The 21077-nt window shown below is 37.9% G+C and overlaps 1 protein-coding gene and 1 long non-coding RNA gene across 2 annotated transcripts; both read left to right on the top strand.

The window, feature by feature from the left end:
• Positions 1-539: 539 nt before the first annotated feature.
• On the top strand, positions 540-1861 carry LOC139819803 (uncharacterized). Its single transcript, XR_011733816.1, has 3 exons — positions 540-882; positions 999-1147; positions 1658-1861. It is a non-coding gene; the product is annotated as an uncharacterized lncRNA (long non-coding RNA).
• Positions 1862-2288: 427 nt separating this feature from the next.
• On the top strand, positions 2289-5973 carry LOC139819109 (uncharacterized). The gene is made up of 4 exons (XM_071788290.1): positions 2289-2656; positions 3050-3671; positions 3871-3982; positions 5607-5973. Exons 1-4 carry the CDS (start codon positions 2549-2551, stop codon positions 5644-5646), a joined length of 882 nt encoding a protein of 293 aa, XP_071644391.1. The 5' UTR covers positions 2289-2548; the 3' UTR covers positions 5647-5973.
• The last annotated feature ends 15104 nt before the right edge of the window (positions 5974-21077 follow it).

The raw sequence follows: 21077 nt of genomic DNA, 5'->3' as shown, positions 1-21077 counted from the left end.
CAATAACACTCAAGGAAACGGGCCAAATAATACTAAAGACATGCATGATTTTTACAAATTCGTCAGTAATCGTTAACGTGTTTTACACTAAGGACGTACATGAAACACACTGTTTTATTTGGTAAAGAATATTGTCTTATTTGCAATTAATTTTTATATCTTATTGAATAAATAATATACTAGTTATTATATTAAACTTTTCTTTAGTGCTACGCTGTTATTTGTTATAAATTAAAGTGCAATTAAATCACTAGCACATAGACGTCGCAACATATATTCAACTAAATTTTCATAAAACTATGGTCTTACCTTATCGAAATTAGTATAATCGCATCAGTTATACATTATTCTTTACATATTATTTTATATTTTGTAATAATTTATTGTTGCGTTATCATATGCTAACGATTTGTCAAACTTGTACAATAAAATCAGCAATAGAATTAATTATTTTAAGTAAGAAATGTAATTTTGTGATCTCTCAATTAAATCAATATTAATTAATAGTTAATTATGTTGTAAGCATTTATAATAGCGAATGCCACGTTAATCATACTACTTGATTTATTTCATACTATTAATTATATAAGATACTTCAAAAAGATATACTTATCTCTGCAGTGTACATTAGGCAAAATTCAAAGTTCTTTTAGTTTTCGTAATCTCGTCAAATAAATGTAAACATCTCTCATTTCGTGCAACTGTATTGTGATTATTAAGTTTCTATTTTTCTAATATTATGTTATTTCCATAATTACAGATTTTAATTATAGTTACAGCAGAGAATTTACTCTATATAAGTACATGACAAACATCAGCAGATACTCTTACTTCAAAAATTGTATCTTGTTCAAACTTCTTTAAAATTTATCCCTGTTTCAAGTAAGATATAAACTGTTGGACAATATATTGTTGTATTCTCCACTGTTCAAATATTTAAAATAAATAGATCCTTAATTTTAGAGTTTCAATTTCATTATTTTCATTATTAATTTCAGATAATATGCCATACGGCAAAATATTAATTAGTCAATACGTGAACCAAAAAAATTGATTTTTGCATTAAATGTGACTGAAAAAAAGACTTGAATGTCTTACATAATGACGCTATCATTACGGACTATTGTCTTCATTATTTTAATTTCTGGTAAAGTAATTTATATTGCTATAGAAAAAAAGGCTAATATTTTATTTATTTATTATTCTTTTTAATGATATAAATTTCGAATGTGCCAAGTAATACCTATTATATTTTCAAACAATAAATAAAGTTATAAGAGGATATACGCACATAAAACAATAATGTAATATATTGATATCTAATTGATATGTAGCACTACAATAAAATTTAGTATAACTTGAAACATTTTTTAATAAGAAGAAGCATATTTAATATCATAAAATTAGTATTGAAAATTATATATAAAATTAATACAGTAATAAAGAATGCTTATTAGAAAAAAATTGATATAACTTTAAAAATTGATATAAAAAAATTGATAGTAACTTTATTCTGAATCAATAAATGAATTTATTCATAATAAAATTTTATATTTAATAAAATTAATTCTTTAATATGTAATAAATAGTTATTATAAGGAAAATTAATCTATTAATAATAGATATAATTATTTGCTAATTGCAATTATTCTTCTAGATGCTGTAACAAAAAATGTGATAGCTTTCTTGACAAATGCTACAAATAAAGAAAACAATACAAAAGAGTACGATACAAATCCAAATACTACACATATAAATTATACAGAATTGCACATCTTGAAATGGGTTTGGTTTACTATTGGTTTTGGAACTAGTGTACTCATAATGTTAATTATTATAAATGCCAAATTATATTGTCAAGTCTGGTAAATATAATTTTCTTACAATAAGTTCTTATAATTTGTATAATTGATTAATTTATATCTACTATAATTAGTTCATAATGATGTACTTTATTAAAAGAAAAAGTAAAAAATAAAAATATAAAATAAAATAATTATAAATTTTTGCTTTAAAAATTTTAGAAATATGCATCAAATTTTTACGTTAATATACGTTTTTTATGTATAAATTAATGATAGAAATATTTTAAATATGTTATTTTATGTTACTTTTTTTATATAATTTGATTTTTTTTATTATTATGTGTATAGAAATATTAAAATAATTATGAAAAACAATAGTTTGCGAAATATTTTATATTTGATTCTAAAATATTTTGATATAAAACATAAAATATCACTTAAAATATTTTCCATAGCCGTATTTTAACACTTTCTGCACAGCATAATAAAGTTAACCGATTGATGTGAATAAAACGCATATATGACTATAGTTAAAAAAGGATGTAATTACAAATTACATCCTTTCCTAAATTCTGAAAAATCTTTCTTATTTCATCATTTGTTTAAAATAAATTATAAAATCATGAACAGCTATTACATTAAAAGTCTTTTTCAACTTATTACATAGTATTTTGATTATTTCTTTGCTACTTTGTTATTAGATCTCTCTCCTTAATATATATAAATAAATATTTAATTTAATTATGTGTCCTAGTAATTGTATCTTCAGGATCCTTCGACGGCGTTTCATCATTTGGTATAATTGGTGTTTTTCCATTAATATATATTCTGTCTCGGCAGAACAAATTGTTGTAAGTAAATATACAATGTAGTGCATAAAGTATAATATTAATTAGAAGGATTTCAACAGTACATTTATATAGTTTACTACTTTTCTATGTGTAATTTTTATATCATGTGATTTTTATTATGCTTTAGTTGTGTTACCGGAACTTTATTTTAATTTTCTTTATATTATACCATTGGAGAAGATCCGAAGAAAATGTCAAAACATTTGGCATCGCACAATATTTATATATAAATTGTTAAATTATTATAATATATATACGTATACAATAGTATCTACGAATTTTAATTCGGCTTCTCTAAAAGCTTACTATTTCTATTTGATATCGTAACTTTCCTTGCTTTTTCTAAATATTACGCATTAATTGTTATTATTAATAATCAATCTCTTGTTGCAGATGTCTAGATCAGAACACACGTCGTCTGCTGCACAATTGGGACAACGCACGTCGTCTGCCGCAACACAATCTACATCGTTTGTCTCACAATTGCGCCAATCTACGTCTACCTCACAATTGCCCCAATCTACGACGTCTGCCTCAAAACTGCCCCAATCTATGTCGCTTGACTCACAATTGCCCCAAATTACGTCATTTGCCTCAAAATTGCCACAATCTCAGTCGCTTAACTCAAAATTGCCAGCACGATTCATCAGGTTGCCTGTTTCACAATTGCCAGCACCCACAACGACTGTCCGGCAATTGCCAGGACCCACGCCTCTCTCAAAATTGCCACAACCTTCGTTGCTTGTCGCACAATCTGAGTCGTATGAGTTACTAAAATTGGAACGATACATGAAGCGGTATTTGCCTTCCTCAACACTTTCACAATCTGCGCCGCTTATGTCAGAATTGCTCCAATCTCAGTCGCCTAAAACACAATTGCGATTTATCAAATCTATGTCGTCTGTCACAAATCAGTCACAATCTTCACAACAATCACAACCGTTAAAAGTCTCACAGCAATCGCACATGCCACAGCAACAAGCACCATCAATTCCAGTTTCAAATCAAGTGCAAGGTCTCCAATTACAAGTTTAATTTTTGGACGTAAACTGCTATTAAGATGCACTAATATCTGCATATTGACTTTAGAATTAATGCTTCCATTATTATTATCTTATATTATAAAACTTTCTAATTTTCCTTATTTTTTATAATAATTAGTTATGCAAAAATTGTTATTATTGTTAATTGATATTTTGTTCCAATTGCCACAGTTATGGCCCAACCTACGACTACCCCGGTTACCGCACAAATCACAACCATACCTGCCATAACGATTGCCAAATCAACTGCGATCACAACAACTGCATCGACGACTTCTGACACGTTAGTACCAAGTTCAATTTCTAAACTATGCTATTACTGAAACACACTAATATTAATATTGGTTTTAAGACTAATCTTTTTATTAGTAACCAGTATAAAGTTAGCCCAACAGCATAAAAAAATAACTTTCTACAACTCACTCAATTGCTCATCGTTTGCACATAAATGTACATTTCGAATTTTTGTTTGCATATTTCTAGTACAAACGTTATTAACTCCTTGACTGCTACACCACATTCCTCGAATAGTCCTAAAATGCTAAAAATAAAAGATTCTCGAAAATTAATAAAAGTTTAAATAGAGAGTTTTTGATGGTGCTGATGACAAATTTCAAGCTAAATTAAAAGAATTTTTGTCATAAACCTAAAATGACAACTAATATAGCAAATATTAACTAAAATTTGATGTTGTGTATGCAATAAATGTAGAAATTTTTTAAACTATCTAAATATTTTATTTGAATAATATAAAAACATATATAAATATATACATTATTCTATATTGAGATTATAATGCTAAAGTCATGAAAAATTATCAAATTAGGAATTTAACTTCTGCTCAATTCAATTAAATTATTTTAACTTTATCTATTATGTTATCTTATAAATTTTTGTAATATGAGTTTAAAATCATGTTCAGCACATTCAAAAACTCCTAAATGTACCTTGTTTCAGTCATTAATTCATTGTAAAACTTTAATGAAACAAAATATTTCATAAGCATATTCGAAAATTTTAATTTTTTTGAGGCAACATTATGCAAATCGGATTCAAAAATCGTGTTTAGTACATCCAAACACCTCTAGTTACACTTTGTTTCAGTGATAAAATTACTTAGCGGTTCTAATATAACAAAATATTTCATAACAAAAAATGCCTTTTTTGCGGCAATGAACCACCAACTCCAAGTCCAAAATGACGAGAATTCTCGGCAGTCACACGGTTAACAAAAGAATTTTTGGGGCTTACATTAGTTCCCCATCTACGAGAAAATTGGATTAAAATAGTCTTAATCGATAAATTTTGCATATTTTCAATAAAAAATAATTATAAACAAATAAAGTTTGGCAAGCGGTCAATTCTAGTAGCTAGAGCCCGGAATATGATCCTAACAGTATTAAATCAGTATTAATCGACAAACTCTTGTTTGTACAATCACATACTTTTTGAATCTTCGTTTACATAGCTATAACTGGATTGATTGTTCGCCAAATTTTACTTGTTCATAACTTTATTATTAAAAATGTGCAAACGAAAAATTAAATTATATGTGAATGTTCAAACAAAAATTTATCGATTAGGTCTATCTCAATACAAATTTCTCGTAGTAGGCAGGTTACTATAAAATTGGCTTCCCTTAAAAATTTTTTTGTTAATAACGTTTGCAGAGTATTTTACTAGAAGTACAAACAAATATTCGAAATGTGCATTGTGCATACATGTACATTGTACATACAAATAATGAGCAAATGATGAGTTATAAAAGTTATTTATTTAATGTTGAGAATTAATTTTACATTATTAACATTTTATATAATATAAGGCTTTCTAATCTTTTTTATTCTTTTTTATCACAGTATTAGTTATAAAATTTATTAATACTATTAATAATTTTCTTTCTATAGTAATCCTGAAGATTATATAAATCCGCTGTTTAAATATTGATAATACGCTGATCATATTGTCGTTATATTGTCGTATATGACAAATTTTAAGGACTCACTAATTTTTGATATTACTGTGATGATGGATTGTTAAACGAGTTTTAATTCCTGATGAAGATTATATAAATCCGCTGTTTAAATGTTGATAATACGCTAATTATACGTTATATTGTCGTATATGACAAATCTTAAGGACTCACTAATTTGTGATATTACTGTGATGATGGATTATTAAACAAGTTTTAATTCCTGAAAATGTTGCCTGTTATGCAACTAGTTAATAAAATGTAGTATTTGTAGTATTAAATTGTATAATAATGACAAATTATTGGAGATATTGGAAATTTATAATGTCAATTAACTTCATATAATTAATTTATAATTAATATATAAATAAATTTAATTTAAATTTATATATTAATATTTATTAATTGTATAAATATAAATAAATAAATATACAAAACATATTTTAATAAAATCAAACTAAAATAATTTCAATGACAAAAATGACAAAAATTCTGATTAAAATTTCAATTATCTCGTAGTTAGAGAACTAATGTAAATATAATCGTTTCTATTTGTACTCTTTCGGAAGACTATTACATGTCCATAAATTTCATATTACGCATTATTAAACATTATTTTTATACTTTTTATTTTTACCCAATTATCCACGATTTCCACGCACATGTTACATCGACATAGAACCTCTTTATGGCCAGGTACGATGTTATTTGCGCGACAAGGCTAACGAGTTGTCTCCGATATTTCGCGCTATTGCTCTTTATTATGATTGGCCTCTCCGCCTTTCGCCAACGATCGCGGGAATTCTATCGCGAGCCGTTTCCGTATTCTGGACCACCGGGCGAGAGGATTATCTCGGAATAGCACCGGTCGCTGCTTATAACCGCCTCGCGAGTGGGATCGGCTCGTGCGCGCGGTCGGCTTTGACAACGGTAAGAATCGCCGTCGGTCTGCGATAACACAAAGAAGTGCGCGATATCTCGTCGTGGTGGGATCGAAATGTAGTTTATTCTAGGCTCTTTCTCTCTCTCTTCGACGAATCTCGAATTCAGTTCAAAGAATATGCCCTGATCCGCTTCGGGCGATTCCGGATAGTGTATAAGATCGGATATCGTACAAGCTATATAATGGAACAAGACGACGATTCAAAGCGTCGAACCAGCTGATTAGACACTTGCGGTCTCGCCCTGGAAACGGAATACAGTAAACTGCGCTTAAACGTTTTCCAATCTTTCGTTGACCGTGTTAAATTAAACGTTTACTTTTCATCGCCAGATCATTTCCCGTACAGATCTTCTCTTTTTCTTTTATATTTGTAACTCGATCTCAATATGTTACTACAAGCAATGTCATGATCATACAACTTCAACGAGATATTTTCTTCGAATACGTGATTATAATTTCCTTTCATTCTTCCAGTACTGCAAATCTCGACAGATCTACATTCCTCGCGCAACTTTTTGTTTTATATAGTATATAAAAATAAGGAGAGATTGAAAGATGCGAGATCAAGTGTAAATTTCTGATTTCTCGTTGGACAAAAAACTACAATCTTCTTTGCTTTCCTGTCGCGACTGAAATGAGAAATAAATTATGTTTATCTTCCTGAATAAGAATAAAAAAAATAGATACTAGTAGTGTATTAATTCTTATTTACGAAACATGTGAAATTTGCTCTAGCGTAAATGTACGGGGATACCATTTCTGCCGTTGGCCGACTGGACGATGGTCGGAGCGAAGGCGCATGTACGACGGGTTCATCGACAATTTTATACCCGGTGGTTCATGTGAGGCCAAAGGCTAGCGAGTTATTAGCAGAAAATTACCGAGCGCTCGCGGTCTATTACGCGATACACGCCGAAGTGTCGCGCTTCGTCTCGGGGCCGTGAGAGAGTGATGCTTCGGGTATCCCGTGCCGTGCCGCGGCCAGGAGCACAAGAACATAGCCCGTTTTCCAGCCACAACCATCAATCGACGAGGGATTCGATCGTCCAGCATCGAATGTCGATGTCAGTCATTATCGCGACCGACCGATGACGACAACGCGACGTTGAATGGACACTGCGGCTAATGTCGGTCAATGTTTTCTTCCCTTACGCGCGCCTAGATATTTTTAGAGAATCTGAAATTCTGCGGAGATTACAAAAAAAGAGAGAATTTTTAAAACAAAAGGTTTCGAACAACCTTATTTTATTTTATTCTTAAAATCCATTGATTTTAAAATGCAAGTGCAAACTTACGGAAACAAAAGCGCTCGATGTGTTTGTCGTTCGAATGTAACGCGTGTTCTCGTGCGACCGCGGCTGTTAAATCGTCGACCTGTTCGCTCGCGTACATCACCGGAAAGTATTCCCCGTCGCGGAATACCTTCTCAAGTATCCTCTTTTCCCGCCGGGGGAAATCGTCGACCGGTGGAATCTCGTTCACTGACATTCCGGTCCCGTATGTGTGCAGCCACGCACGGAATTTCGCGCATACCGCTCGTAGTATAACTGCGCTGCTAGAAACCACCCTTTTATTTTTCTTCTCTCTCTCTCTCTCTCTCTGTATGTCTTTTTCTCCCTGTTTTTCTTTAATTCGAATGCAAATTGCACGGTCAGTTGAAGCAGTGACTTCACCGGACTTGCGGTTTTTAGGACAGTCACGCTACGGGACGATCCGATCTATTACTTTCAATGTCTCTCTTCCGCGTACGTCATAAATTCGTTTTTATCACAATACAACATAATACTGACCGTCCGATCCCAAGCGCTGCGTAAATCATTATCGCAAAGGCCACTCTGACAGTCCATCTTACATCGTGAACTGTCCAAACAGTAAAAAGAGATTTCTAAACGCGCACGACTTTCAACATTTTTTTCATGTGTGCACCTTATTTATCATTGTATCTATATGATTGAAACATAAGATATAATAATTATACGAATAATTTCGTGGAGCAAAGATTATCGCAAAAAAGTTTTCATTTAAAAAAACTGATTCAATCATAATTATAATTGTTAAAACTAAAATGTTATTTCTTTCACAAAAAAATGTACAAGCTATAAATTCAAGCAAAGTCTATTAATTAATATATAGATGTTTATCTTTTTCATTATTACAACTTTTGCAACTATTTTAAATTAAAAATCTGTTAAAATTCAAGAAATTGAGTAAATCTTTTTTTATTCGCATATAGTTAAGACTTTGACTCATACAAGGATAGAAAATCGTTAATTCTTTAACGGAGTTATTGATTTAATTTTTTAGGTAAAATATGAAATATAAAAATAATGCCTTATTATTATCGTTCTTGCTTTCAAAAACGGATCCGACATTGGAAAATGAATGGAGCAATAACTATGTCCTCGTATCAAGACACGAAGGAAAAACCATGTAATCTTGTACCTACTGATAAGTTAGCGCGAAAGTATATCCGCGCGATAAATCGACGTCGAGACGTAATTTCTGCGCGACGCAGGTATCTCTTACAAAGTAGAAAATTATAACTCATTCGGATGCTCGGAGAGAGGAATCTCTGTTTCGCACGGCACTAATAAAAGTTTTTCCTGTTTTCTTCTCCCTTCCGTTTTGCTAATCGCTGAATTGATACTGGTTTTGAAGTTGCGCACGGCAATCACGAGAGTCACTAAAGATGGTCCTTATCACCGTTGCCGAAAAATCGCTCATTTAATCACGATCATCAATCGTGTCTTTATCGTAGGAATTGCGTCTGGAGACACGCCATTCGATATCAACGCATAGTCCAATGTCCTCTTTCGCTTCTCTCGCGGTTGGTTGCATTCGTGGTATGTGCAAATGCTTAGCGATGTCACGAGGAGTAACTTCGTTAGGTCTCGCCGGCATCCGCGGTGAATTTTTCTTCGATAAGATCGTGCAAGCCGATTAGCTGCGGAGAACGCGATCGAACACCTGTAACGAACGCGGCTCGGTCGCGCGTTCCTCGGTGTCTGGCCGAGTCATGCCGATTCTCCGGTTGGATTCTGCAATGCCGGTTGGCCCCGGTGCGTTCAATTCTGCCGCGTCATACACGTTAAACGACAGAGATAGCGATTTCAATATGCGAGGGCTTCTAACAAGTACCCGATAGCTCGATAATCTTCTATGCGAAACAAATGGCCGTTCGCGAAAAAAGCACCGATAAATCGGCGCATCTAAATAAACAATTACGCGCCATCGCGGACTGTCGGAAACGGTCAGATCCCATCGTGTATCTCGCGATCGCGGAACGCTTTCGCAAGCGCGATCGCGACTCGTCCGCGTCTCGCCGACGACGATTTCGCAAACGCCGCGCAGCGGGGGAATAATAAAGCGTCTCCGCCGACGATCGAGTCACGCGAGTACGCGGAAAAGTTAGCGCGCGGAAAACGCGACCACCCGCGGCGCGTTCGACCGCGCGAGTAGGCGTCGCTCCGCTCCGTGCCGATTGCTAGCACATGCTCGAACGAGAGGCTACGGTGTGGGAGAGCCGACGACGGTGCATCCGCCGACGCTCTCAGAAGCAACACTTTCTCTCTCATCCAATCCTGAGGACACCCGTCGACCCAATTCGCGCAGCGCATTGCGTCGCGCTCACCGTCCAGATGTCCGTGATTAGGAAAGTCGCACGGATGGCTCTCGATTTTCGCAATGACGAGATTTGCAGAGGAGACGCTCGTTGAAAAAGAGAGACGACGGTATTTCTATTTACCCTTCTCCACGAATTTCTATCTGTATAAACGTTTATTTTAAAATCCTTTATTTGTGAAAATGTATTACTTATCTTTCATTTAAATCAAACGCCGCTATTCTTTTAAAGCTGAGAGGTATCAAAGAAACTGCTTGAAAATATAACATTAAAATAATGTGGTTATCTTGCAAACTACATTTCATGTTTAATGCAGATTTAAAGAGATGTAATATTTAGAGGAAATGTAGATGCAGCGGAGAATGAAGGATGTCACTCTTGATGCGCTCACGAACATGTTGGTATCGAGAGCGCATATGTGACTAATTAATCCGGTTAATCTGATGGGAGGCATTTTATCCGGTCGTTTACGCGGGTCGCCACCGACGACGTGGCGAGAAATTACTGCGAAATGATAGGTTCCCACGGATTCCTTCGTGCGGCAACCTACGTAAACCACTTCTCGATCACGTTATAATTCGTTCTACTGCCTTTGAGAAGTCGTATAATTAATGACAAACACACGCTCGATTATTACTCCAACGTCTCACGTAATGTCTACCTTATCACGGCGCATTATCGCTCACATCAAATATCAAAGCAAAATAACACGCTACATTACATGCCGCTCGCTGTTAAACGCGCGTCGCAAACCGACTCAAATTTGAACTGTATGTTGCACGTAGCACCAAGTATGATTTATACACATTTTGCGTTTAATCCTTAACTATCGTGATTAAATTTGCGCAACTTATCTGCGGCGTGATCAATTAAATTCGAGTGGTGAACACCAGATCGAAAAGAGAACAGTATTAACTCCGTTTTGAATTTTCTTAGCGTTTTATTCGTAAATCAGTTGCGTTGAAAGAGCCAAATTTTGACATTGGATACATGAAATATTGCGTGGCGAGCGACACGAGGCACACAAGCGCGCCAGCCGAACGGTACGAAGCGATCGCTTTGCCCTCGCCGAGAAGAAATGAGAAAGTTTGATATGCGTGTTAATTACCGTTAAAGCACGTGTACATGAGCCGAGGAAGATCGCGAGCACATGTACACGAGCCGAGGAAGATCCCGAGGCACGTGCACACACCAACCGACTAACCGACCGATCTGTCAGTACGCCTCTGCCACGATAATTTATCGGTCTGCCTACGTAAGTTGGAATTCCATTAGTAGCTTATTAATAGCGAGTCCGCTTCAAATAAGCACGTGAGCACGGGTTATGCCGATCGGGCGACGCATCGATCATGCATGCGTGCTCTCTCCAAGTGACGTATGTGGATATTCCGAAATGTCCATCTTTCGTGAATCGGTACGTTATTTCGCAACGCGCTGTTATGAAGAACCTGTGCTCTCATTAGGATGAATTCATTTGCGAATTAACTGTTACAACGACATCGCCGAGAAAATGAAGGGGCAAAAGAGATAGAGAAGAAGAAGAAAAGAACACTCCCTGCGAATTAAATTAATCGTCGCGGATATTGCTCGGAATTAATCGGCAAGATCAAGCTGAGATGGCATTCTGGTGCATTCGCGCAATGCGATTAGATTCCTCGGGCGCATCACACCGATACCGCTCCGTATTCTGCGCTCCTTCATGCGCGATCGGAACTTCGACAATTACGTCTACATTCTAAAATTGGAGAACAGCAATACTATTCGCTGCATTGGAAAACGTAGAATGAACAAACAAAGTTTCGTTTCTAAAGATAGATAATACTCTTTGTCATTTTTGTCTTTATTGTAAGACATTGTTTTTTTATCAGTAAGATATTATAATTATATAATGCAAATTTATTCTTTTTTTTTCTTTTTTTTCAATCAAAGCTATTCATCATCCAAAAAACGCGTAAAATCTCAAGTCGTTATTGTTGCAAGAAAAAGATTTATTAATATATCGAAAAGAAATAACCACTGCGCCTTACTTTGCACATTGATGCGTAATACAAAATTGCCATAATCTCAAATAATATTAGAATCAGAATCGAAATTCTTTCTAAATTCTACTTTTCAATCCCCGCAGTGCGTGAAACAAAGTAACTCAGTGTTATGGTACCGTATTGATTAATCGGCAGTGCAGCGCGACCCGGAAGCCGCTTCTTCGACATCAAACGGCAACCGCTGATGGTAGAAAAGAGAAGAAAACGATTAGAGAAAGATCCCGTCGTGAAAATGAGCATGAGCAATGTTCTGCTTACGAAGTTGATTTATATGATAAGAAAGTGTGCGCGCGATGTTCGGCGATCGATGGACTACAACAAGGAGACGCTCCGTCGAATCTGACATCCTAGCGCATGAAAATAGAAAAGAAAGCTGCCACAAAACTACGCGGCGAACGTTTTACGCGAAGTATTCACGAGATTAAGCTAATTAACTTCCTCTTCACGCAAGTCTATTTTTTCCAGAGCTTCATGCCATCCCTGGGTTTTTTCTCTGTTGGCTGATTAGCGAAGCTTAGCTCTTTGATGTTCACGATTGGAAAGATGCTTCCGTAGATTAGCGTCGTCGCGCGGCAATAATCCCGGCAAATCGATGACGACGACACCTTCACCTTTTTCGCGTCCAATGCTTTAGATGCCATCGTGACGCGACCGAGTATCGCGCGAGCCACGCCTCTACGTAAATCGCACGATAAATCGAACCACGATGACGCCGTGTTATCGCCGGAACTCCGCGGCGATCCGTAATAAATTATGCGACCTGCTGCTCGCCAATATCTCCGAGATCGTAAGTAGTAAAGATGGTTAGCCTTCGGTCCGTAAAATCAATCTAGGAAACCGGCACGCTGTTCATTCGGCTTTGAAAACACTCGATTTATGATCATAGTCGGATTGGCGATTGCACATTTTACAGTTGTGTTTGAGAAATTCTGCAGGAAAGTAAACGTAAACAGATTTAAACTGCGATACGATAATTCGCGGCCATATAGAACTGGCCCGAGACTAAGTGGCTAGTTAAAGCTAATCAGTATCGTCTATCTGGTTATTAATTGGACGCGCGACGACGACGGTTATGAGGCGCGGTTCGGCTTGATAAAAACGAGCAATACGGGAGAATACCGCGGACACCGACAGTCGCACTAATCGCGGAAATGGTTGGACTTTTCAACGCGCACGAAAGGTGCGCGGAGAGAAGAAAGTTAGAATTATAGTTTACCTATGGTTTAGCGTGCAAACTCCATTAGAACATGTACAGCAAGCAGAATGAATCTATAAAATAATCTTGAATATATTTAGCTTCCAATGCTGAATTGCATAAGTGAAATATTTCAAAAATCACGCTCTCTTTCTCTTTCTTTTTAATATACCTTCTCTTACAACTTATGAATGTTGAACACAAATAACTATTGGACAAAAATGACATAAGTAAGTAAATACAAATTGTATTAAAATAGTCAAGACATAAAATAATAAAAAATTGCAATTATTCATTAGATTATGTTGCTCTTATTACAAAGAATCGTGATTTTAAATCGAATCTTCCATTCCAATGCTGAGTCAACGCTATAAATAGCAAACGCATATCTTTTTAAATTCAATAATAATACGTTAAAAATATACTGACTAGGAAGTGCATAAAATACAGATAATGCTACGTATGTGTGCGCGTGTGTTTCGAACATAATAACTTCATATAAGAATAATCTGCGTCGAAGTCAAAGCCGTCGGGATGGCTTAAAAATCGCAGAGAATATGCGCCGTGAAATAACCTAACGACTCCAGGGCCCACCGCGATGAATGGTGCCCCATGAGGGTCATATTTATCCATCGACGAGCGCACGGCGGAACTCTGAAATTGCCTTGTTCTCGTGGTACAAACGGCCGCACGCGAGTACGACTCCAGACTCTCTCTCCCTTTCATGACAGCGACTGTTGCATCTATATAGACTAAGAAGCGTACTATTGTTGACACTATTACTCTATTCTGTTATCACTAATACTTTTCTTAAAAAATGATATTAATGGTATATTCATGTAACATATAGAATAATACTAAAAATGCACATACTGCAATATATATTATTATAATACCATGCGGATGAACACGATATATTATCTGAATATATAGTATTTTACTATAACAAAAAATATTTCTCGGGAGAGAGGGAATTGCGAGCCGCGAGAGAAATCGGACGCCGAAAAATCAGTCTATAATTTAAGTTTCTTCGCGCATGATCAATAGTGCGCACGATTTAAATTAAAAGGACGCGATTGTGAGATAGGCTCGTTTTGATTCGATCCTTTGATAATCACACATCCGAACGAAAAGCGTATAAGCATTACGTACCAGCTGGCCAATTATAGACGACGCAGTGTTTCGAAATCAACGCCAGTTTGTAATTGTCATAATGAGGACGATATTGTTGCCGCGCGTCAATTACCCGACGAAAATGTGGTGGCGACCGACGACTATAAATACGGCAGCTTTCGCGAGTCGAGGTGTAATTGCCGGCTGTCATGTATCGTCGATTGTGGCGTATATCGAGTATCCGTATATCTAGAGTCTCGTGGCGCAGCCTGGTCCTCTTGTTCCCCGATATTTCCCAACCATCGGAATTACGACGGTGATTCTGAGACGGCTGAATCGCGTTCGTCGCGATTGGTTTGCTCGTAAGAGCCGCGAGTTATCTTTCAAGAACCTCGTGTCATTTATCATTGTCTTGATCTAAACGTTTTTCGAAAGAAAACTGCCCGTGTCGATTTTTGGAGCAGATTTACGAATGCTCTATACATATATCAGCATATCAAGCAAAACTTATTTATTCGAGGATATATTTGCTAAGAAAACTATATTACGTTAAGCAATATTTCAATATATATAAATTACGTTTATATTACTTAGCTGTTACTGACGCCGAAATTATCCGATTGGAAACGAAATACGAGTATCAAAATATATGTACTATCGAATACCAATTATGTGGATCGTGGGCAGGAATAAGACTCGCTGAAAACGATAACGACGGGCGCAAATCCGCGATGACCCGAACGAAACGTAGGTAGGTACATTACATATATCCGCCGATCTGCTCCTCGGCTCGTATCGCCACACCGTATCGCCGTACGCGAGATTAATAGGGAATAAGCGGTGGATTCGCCGGCACTCTCGAGTTTGTAATCACGGCATATCTGTCGGTGCACGAGCGCGGCGATGCTCGCGAGCGAGTAAACGAGCGTCCAGCCGACCGACCCCCGCGATTTCCGCACGCGAACTACGCGGCCCCGAAGCGACAACAGTTGCGGATACCACCCGTACTTCGAGATAGATTAACGCCTACTGTACGTAAGTAGATAAAATCGGAGCAGCATCGAAAAATTTATTTATGTCGATAATAGATTGGGATATATTCCAAAGGGACACAATATTTAATATGTAGTTAATTACAACATTGTTTTGTAAATTTAGGTTGGAAGAATGAACTAAATAAAAATGCTGTGAAAATTTGGAGAATGTCGGAAAGTGTCGAGGAGAATCAACTTCAGCTATTGAACACAAAATACTATAATTCTATTTATTTTAAATTTAAAGAAAGAAATCAACAATCTCTTTAAATTTGTTTTTCGATAGCTTAACAGCTTTAACGCATTACGATTCACAAATACAGCATCTATTTTTCATGGATTACTCTGAGAGGCAGTTGCTTTCAGAGTAGCAATTGCACAGAGTATGGTAACCGAAACCCTGTTACGCGTGCATCGAGCCGTGATATAAACGCAATTAGTCCTGACACGGAGATCAGACGACGTCATATCGGGGCTACTTCTGCGGATGATCCGAGCGCGGGCCGCGTATTCGTCGAATTGCCGCAAGCGCATAGAAACAACCTGTCCCTTCGGGTGATATCGAAAACGCGATAACGTTGCACCGATGCATTACGGGCCAGGTGAAGCGCTGATTTCTCAAAGTATCATACGTACACTTATACGGTCGAACGGAAATTAATAGAAGGATGAACAATATTAACAAAAGTTCTTAGTATCTTTTCAGAGCAACCACAGCAAAATGCGGTCATTTAACTTTCAACTATATGTTTTCTGCCGTGAAAAACACATTTCGGACAAACACGTGAAATCAAATTATTGTTATATTTCAGAATCCATAAAATCAAGAAAGGGAACCCGAGCTTAGTTAGCGATCAAGAATTGGGTAAAATATTCTATGAAGAAAATCGAAACGTAAGAAAAGATATCCGTTCGGTATATCTCTGGAAAGCTCAGAGAGCGAGAGAGAGAAAGAGAGAGAGATAAAGAGAGAGAGAAATGCAACAGCGGCGATCGCGCGAATTCCAACGCGACTCGCCTGCATCTGTGCCCTCGACTCGCGCCACATGCCCTTTCCTCGTTCCCCGCGTATCGACCGGCCGTGTAACCCGCTTTGCGTTCTGTGCAAATACGAGTAAGCCGCGTAACGGCGCCGGCGATATTACGGATTGCCGGCATCGTCGAGATTCGCGCATCGGCGGATGCGCTTCGTTGTTGCATTCGCCGTTCGATTCATTCGGGACGTTTCCGCAGCAGCAGCCGCCGCCAAATCGAATGCCACGATTCCCATCTCGCTCTCTCACGGCCGCGCTTTATGCACTTTGCCAGGGCGGCGGGAGGGAGCCTGGGATTGAGACTAGGGTATTAGGGAGTTGAGAGGAGAAGAGAGGGTGCATGTATATACATGTACGCGAAAGCGTGCATGCGTGCGTGTGTGTGTGTGTGTGTGTGTGTGTGTGTGTGTGTGTGTGTTGTGTGTAAGTGTGAGTGTGTGTGCGTGTGTGCAAGCGCACGGCGATGGGTAGGTCTCGTCATTTCGTTGGTCTTCTGTGATGATGACGTGTTCCGTGTGTTTCGCGGAATGCCACGAGCAGCTCTCATTGTAACGGAGTTAGGCCCGCGGGCCACTCTCGTCAGAATGCGCGCCGTTGCACTCGCGTTTTCCCCGCGTGTCTCCCATCCCTCGATCCCGCTTCATCTCTCTTCGCTCTCCTCTCGTGCCTCGTCCTCGTGCAGCTCGGTGCAACCACGCCGTGTCGAGCTCAGCGTGGGCGCCCGCGCCGCGCGCGGCTCTCGCTTGGGCAGGTGGATGGTTACCCCGCGGCGATAACACCGCGATTGCACACGCACGATCGCGCGCACATGCACGCGCGCAAGTGCGTACGCACATACGCGTATACGCATCTCGGATACGCGAGTTACATTTGCGAGCGCTGCGGGCCGGGCGCATCATTGTAATGATCCGCTTTTCCGTCGTTCTTGTTACGCGCAGACGTGAGATGTTTTGATTTTGGATTATGAGAGCTGTTCTGCGCGAATGATTAACTGCAGAATACCGAGTACATACTTTTCCAATGGTAATGATAACGACGCTTAAACTTTTAAGAAGTATAGTAACGCTTGAATAGTTTTCTTTAAACGAACTTCATCAAAGTGTTTTATCAAGTAATTTAACTTTTATTATGCCAAGATTATTGACATTTCTAATTTAATGTATATTAACATTTTAATATTTACTAAACATTTTATGACAAAATGTATTTAAGTGTTGTTTACCGAGAAGATATTTCATTGGTTTTACCTCTTTTCAAAGTGATTTTTAAATCAAGTTACTTAAGCGTGCACGTGTCTGATATATCGCGTTTTATTTATGACAGCATAAGTCATGTGACTCAGCGTTTGAATAATTAAAATTCGAAATCTTGATTAGTGTCCGGTTTGTAAATATTTTAGAATGTCGTTCCAAACGAGACACGCGCCATGGCTTAGTCATTAATATATTGCGAATTTTTACTGGCAAATACAATCCATGAAATAGTAAGATTTAGAGAAAAAAAGTATTAAACACTTTATTTTTTTATGATATTCCTTTTGAAAAGAGAACGACATCATGCTATTGTTCTTCTCATAAATCAACTTTTCTCTCTCACGCTCGATGTCCATGTATAATACCTGGCACAAGAGAATCAGACAGAAAATTGATGTTAAAAACTTATCTACCGGCTCTAACAGATTGTGTGAGGTACCTACGGAGAGTCAACTTCATCTTCGCGATCGTGACTATGAACCTCAATATTATTCTTATCTATAACATGGCTAAAAAGGAAAGATCAACCATTTGTTATTCTTCTCAATTTCGTAGAATATATTGTATTTTTTCTAGTAGTTCTCTCTCTCTCTCTCTCTCTCTCTCTCTCTCTCTCTCTCTCTCTCTCTCTCTCTCTCTCTCTCTCTCTCTCTCTTCAGTAAGAGGTTCTCTATTTCGAGTGTTGTTTAAAGCAATCAACTTAAATAAACTACCTATTTATCTATGTATCTATCCGTTTAAACTAAACAAGACCAACGACAGATTAATGACGCAGCATCATACAAACGATCGCCGCAGGCAACGAAATCAGTATAACGCAAGCACAATAACTGCGATCCAGTTAACTGGAGTCCGTTTCTCGATGTAATGTTCACGCCTCAAAGTATCGGAAATAAACCTTACACTCGTGGATAATCATCGATACTCGGAAGTGTAGAAGAACGGTGGAAGGAGCGGAAGGCGGACGTCTCTCGGCGCCGAGACAATTAACGATCGCTTATTCTTTCGATATCGGTGCATACGCCGAAGCCTGAGCCGCGCGCCGATCCGTGGGAGGCTCTTCTTGGCGAACACAATAAATGGACGGTGGTCTAACGCTTTGTTGGGAGTGTAAGAGGTTTGTTTGTGCTCTCTTCGTGGTCTCGGGAGCCTGGAAGCATGTGCGGTGATTGCCGTAACCATCGGGCACGCCTGCCTGCCTGCCAGCCTGACTGGCTGCTTGACTGCCTTGTTCGCTCGCTCTCACTCGCTCACTCGCCTGACCGCATCGGATATACTCTCCTCCGGCCTATCTGCGGCAATGCGCTGCGAGTGCGAGGCGCACATGCTGCTGCATTGCATTGCGTTACACTGTCGCGGTTGCCAATGTATCACCTATCTACCTGCTCGCGACGTACTGGGTATCCTCTTTCCAACTTCCTCCCCTCTTTTCCTTGACTCTTCCTCAATCTTTTTGCCTGATGGCGAATCTTCGTCCTCGCATTTTCACGGCTATCTATGACTTTTAAGATACATCCCTTTATTCTAGACATAACAAGAAACTCAAATTTCGAGTTTGGGAAAACGTTGCCACTTGTAATTTTTGATTTTTTTTTCTCCAATTCTATCGTATCGAGTAATGCAGCTTATTTTTTTTTATTTCCGATACTTTAACGGTCCATCTTATTGCATCTTGTATAAACGCGTCACGCTGCTTGCTTCGATCGCTCTTTTTCTCGTTCTCTCGGCTTGTCCGCGACCGTAGCGAGGTGACTCACTCGCGGCGAGCGGCGCGAGCACTTGTCGCGAGTATCCGCGAATGCCCGACCACTGTCGGGAGGAAAGGGTGCTCGGGTACGTCGCATTCGAGCGATACTTGCGCAAAGTGCTTTTACGCGCACTTGTGTGTATGCACGCGGTCGCGATACCGGTTCGGCGACGCGACAAGCATTGAGTGCGCTGCGCGAAATCACTGTCAAACGCTTACTTAGGATGTATCTCGCTAACGTCAACTGACGTGAATTTTAATCTGACGAGTTTTTTGTCTCCATAAACAAAACATTTACCGTTGATTAAAATTTTCATTATGCAAGATGTTTTAAACTCATAACACGATTTCAAAAAAGCGTCTACTAATTTCTCATTTTTATTATAACGTGATTTTTTTTATTTCTCTATTTTACTGTTAGCTAGAAACCTTACCGCACATCTGTTCAATGTATGAGTGATCTAAGAAGTTTATACGTGCTCAACAAACGGCGCGATACTTCATTCGAAATCTCACATTTCAGACATGCGTTTATTAAATCTTTTATTTTTGTGAGAACAAAGCAAGATGCGGAGTCGTTTGCATATTGATTGTGACTTTCGATGAAGTGACGTAAGCGCGCAACGATCTGGCGTGAGAACTCACGGCTTGACCGCAGTTTTCATCGCAACGTAACGGCTCGTTAGAGACAATACTCTCGTGTGTCGGTCTTCTGTGAGCATATTCCGCGTGGGAGTTAACTCGAGATCGAATCTCGTTCAATTTCGTCGGCTAGTTAATAGCCATGATTCTACGTAACGGCTCGGTGTCCGCATTTTTAAGCGTATCATTAACTCCGCAACACAATAGTGCATTGAAACAGTAAACTTTCGATTACTCGATTATTTACCGCGATTTACCTCTTCGCCGTCGGGAATCTATGAAATTTCCTCGTCACGTGAAAGTTGCTCCGATAACCGTGCGACAATAGACTTTAAAACTTCTCCGCGTAAATATCTAATCTTAAAAGCTCAACCCCATTTAGAATATATTTTTAATTTTATTTATCTATTTATATTTTTTAATTTTTAATATAGTATCTAAATAAGATTCTAAATAATGTGAAACAGCTAAATTAATTCTTAAGATGTATATAAAATAAGTTTGCAAGAAAGATAATATGAAGAGCAACCGAGCGTGCTCAATGACAGAAAATTACGAGTAATTTTTCGTAATATTCTATTTCAAGGAATCCATCTTTGCATAACGGAGATAACAGCATATTCGTGATGAATCAAAAGCAACATGGCTCGCAGTTTGATGTTTTCGTCCGGTCCGGTCTGGTTTAAAAAAAGAGAAAAAAGAAGGAAAAAAGAGGAAAAGAAAATTCATACGTCTGCGTGTTCCACGGCCATCTTCGACGACGTCTGGCGTTTCATCGTCA

Source organism: Temnothorax longispinosus, chromosome 9, assembly GCF_030848805.1.
Source record: "Temnothorax longispinosus isolate EJ_2023e chromosome 9, Tlon_JGU_v1, whole genome shotgun sequence".
Classification (NCBI taxonomy): Eukaryota; Metazoa; Arthropoda; class Insecta; order Hymenoptera; family Formicidae; genus Temnothorax; species Temnothorax longispinosus.
The sequence above is the reverse complement of the archived record's forward strand: the minus strand, read 5'-3'. Positions and strand labels throughout refer to the sequence as shown.

Bases quoted from the DNA above. Each gene is read 5' to 3' on its own strand.
- LOC139819109 (XM_071788290.1), top strand. From the start codon at position 2,549: ATGTGTCCTAGTAATTGTATCTTCAGGATCCTTCGACGGCGTTTCATC. The intron at 2,657-3,049 runs GTAAGTAAATAT...CTCTTGTTGCAG, and splicing joins TCTCGGCAGAACAAATTGTT to ATGTCTAGATCAGAACACAC. The intron at 3,672-3,870 runs GTCTCCAATTAC...CAATTGCCACAG, and splicing joins AGTTTCAAATCAAGTGCAAG to TTATGGCCCAACCTACGACT.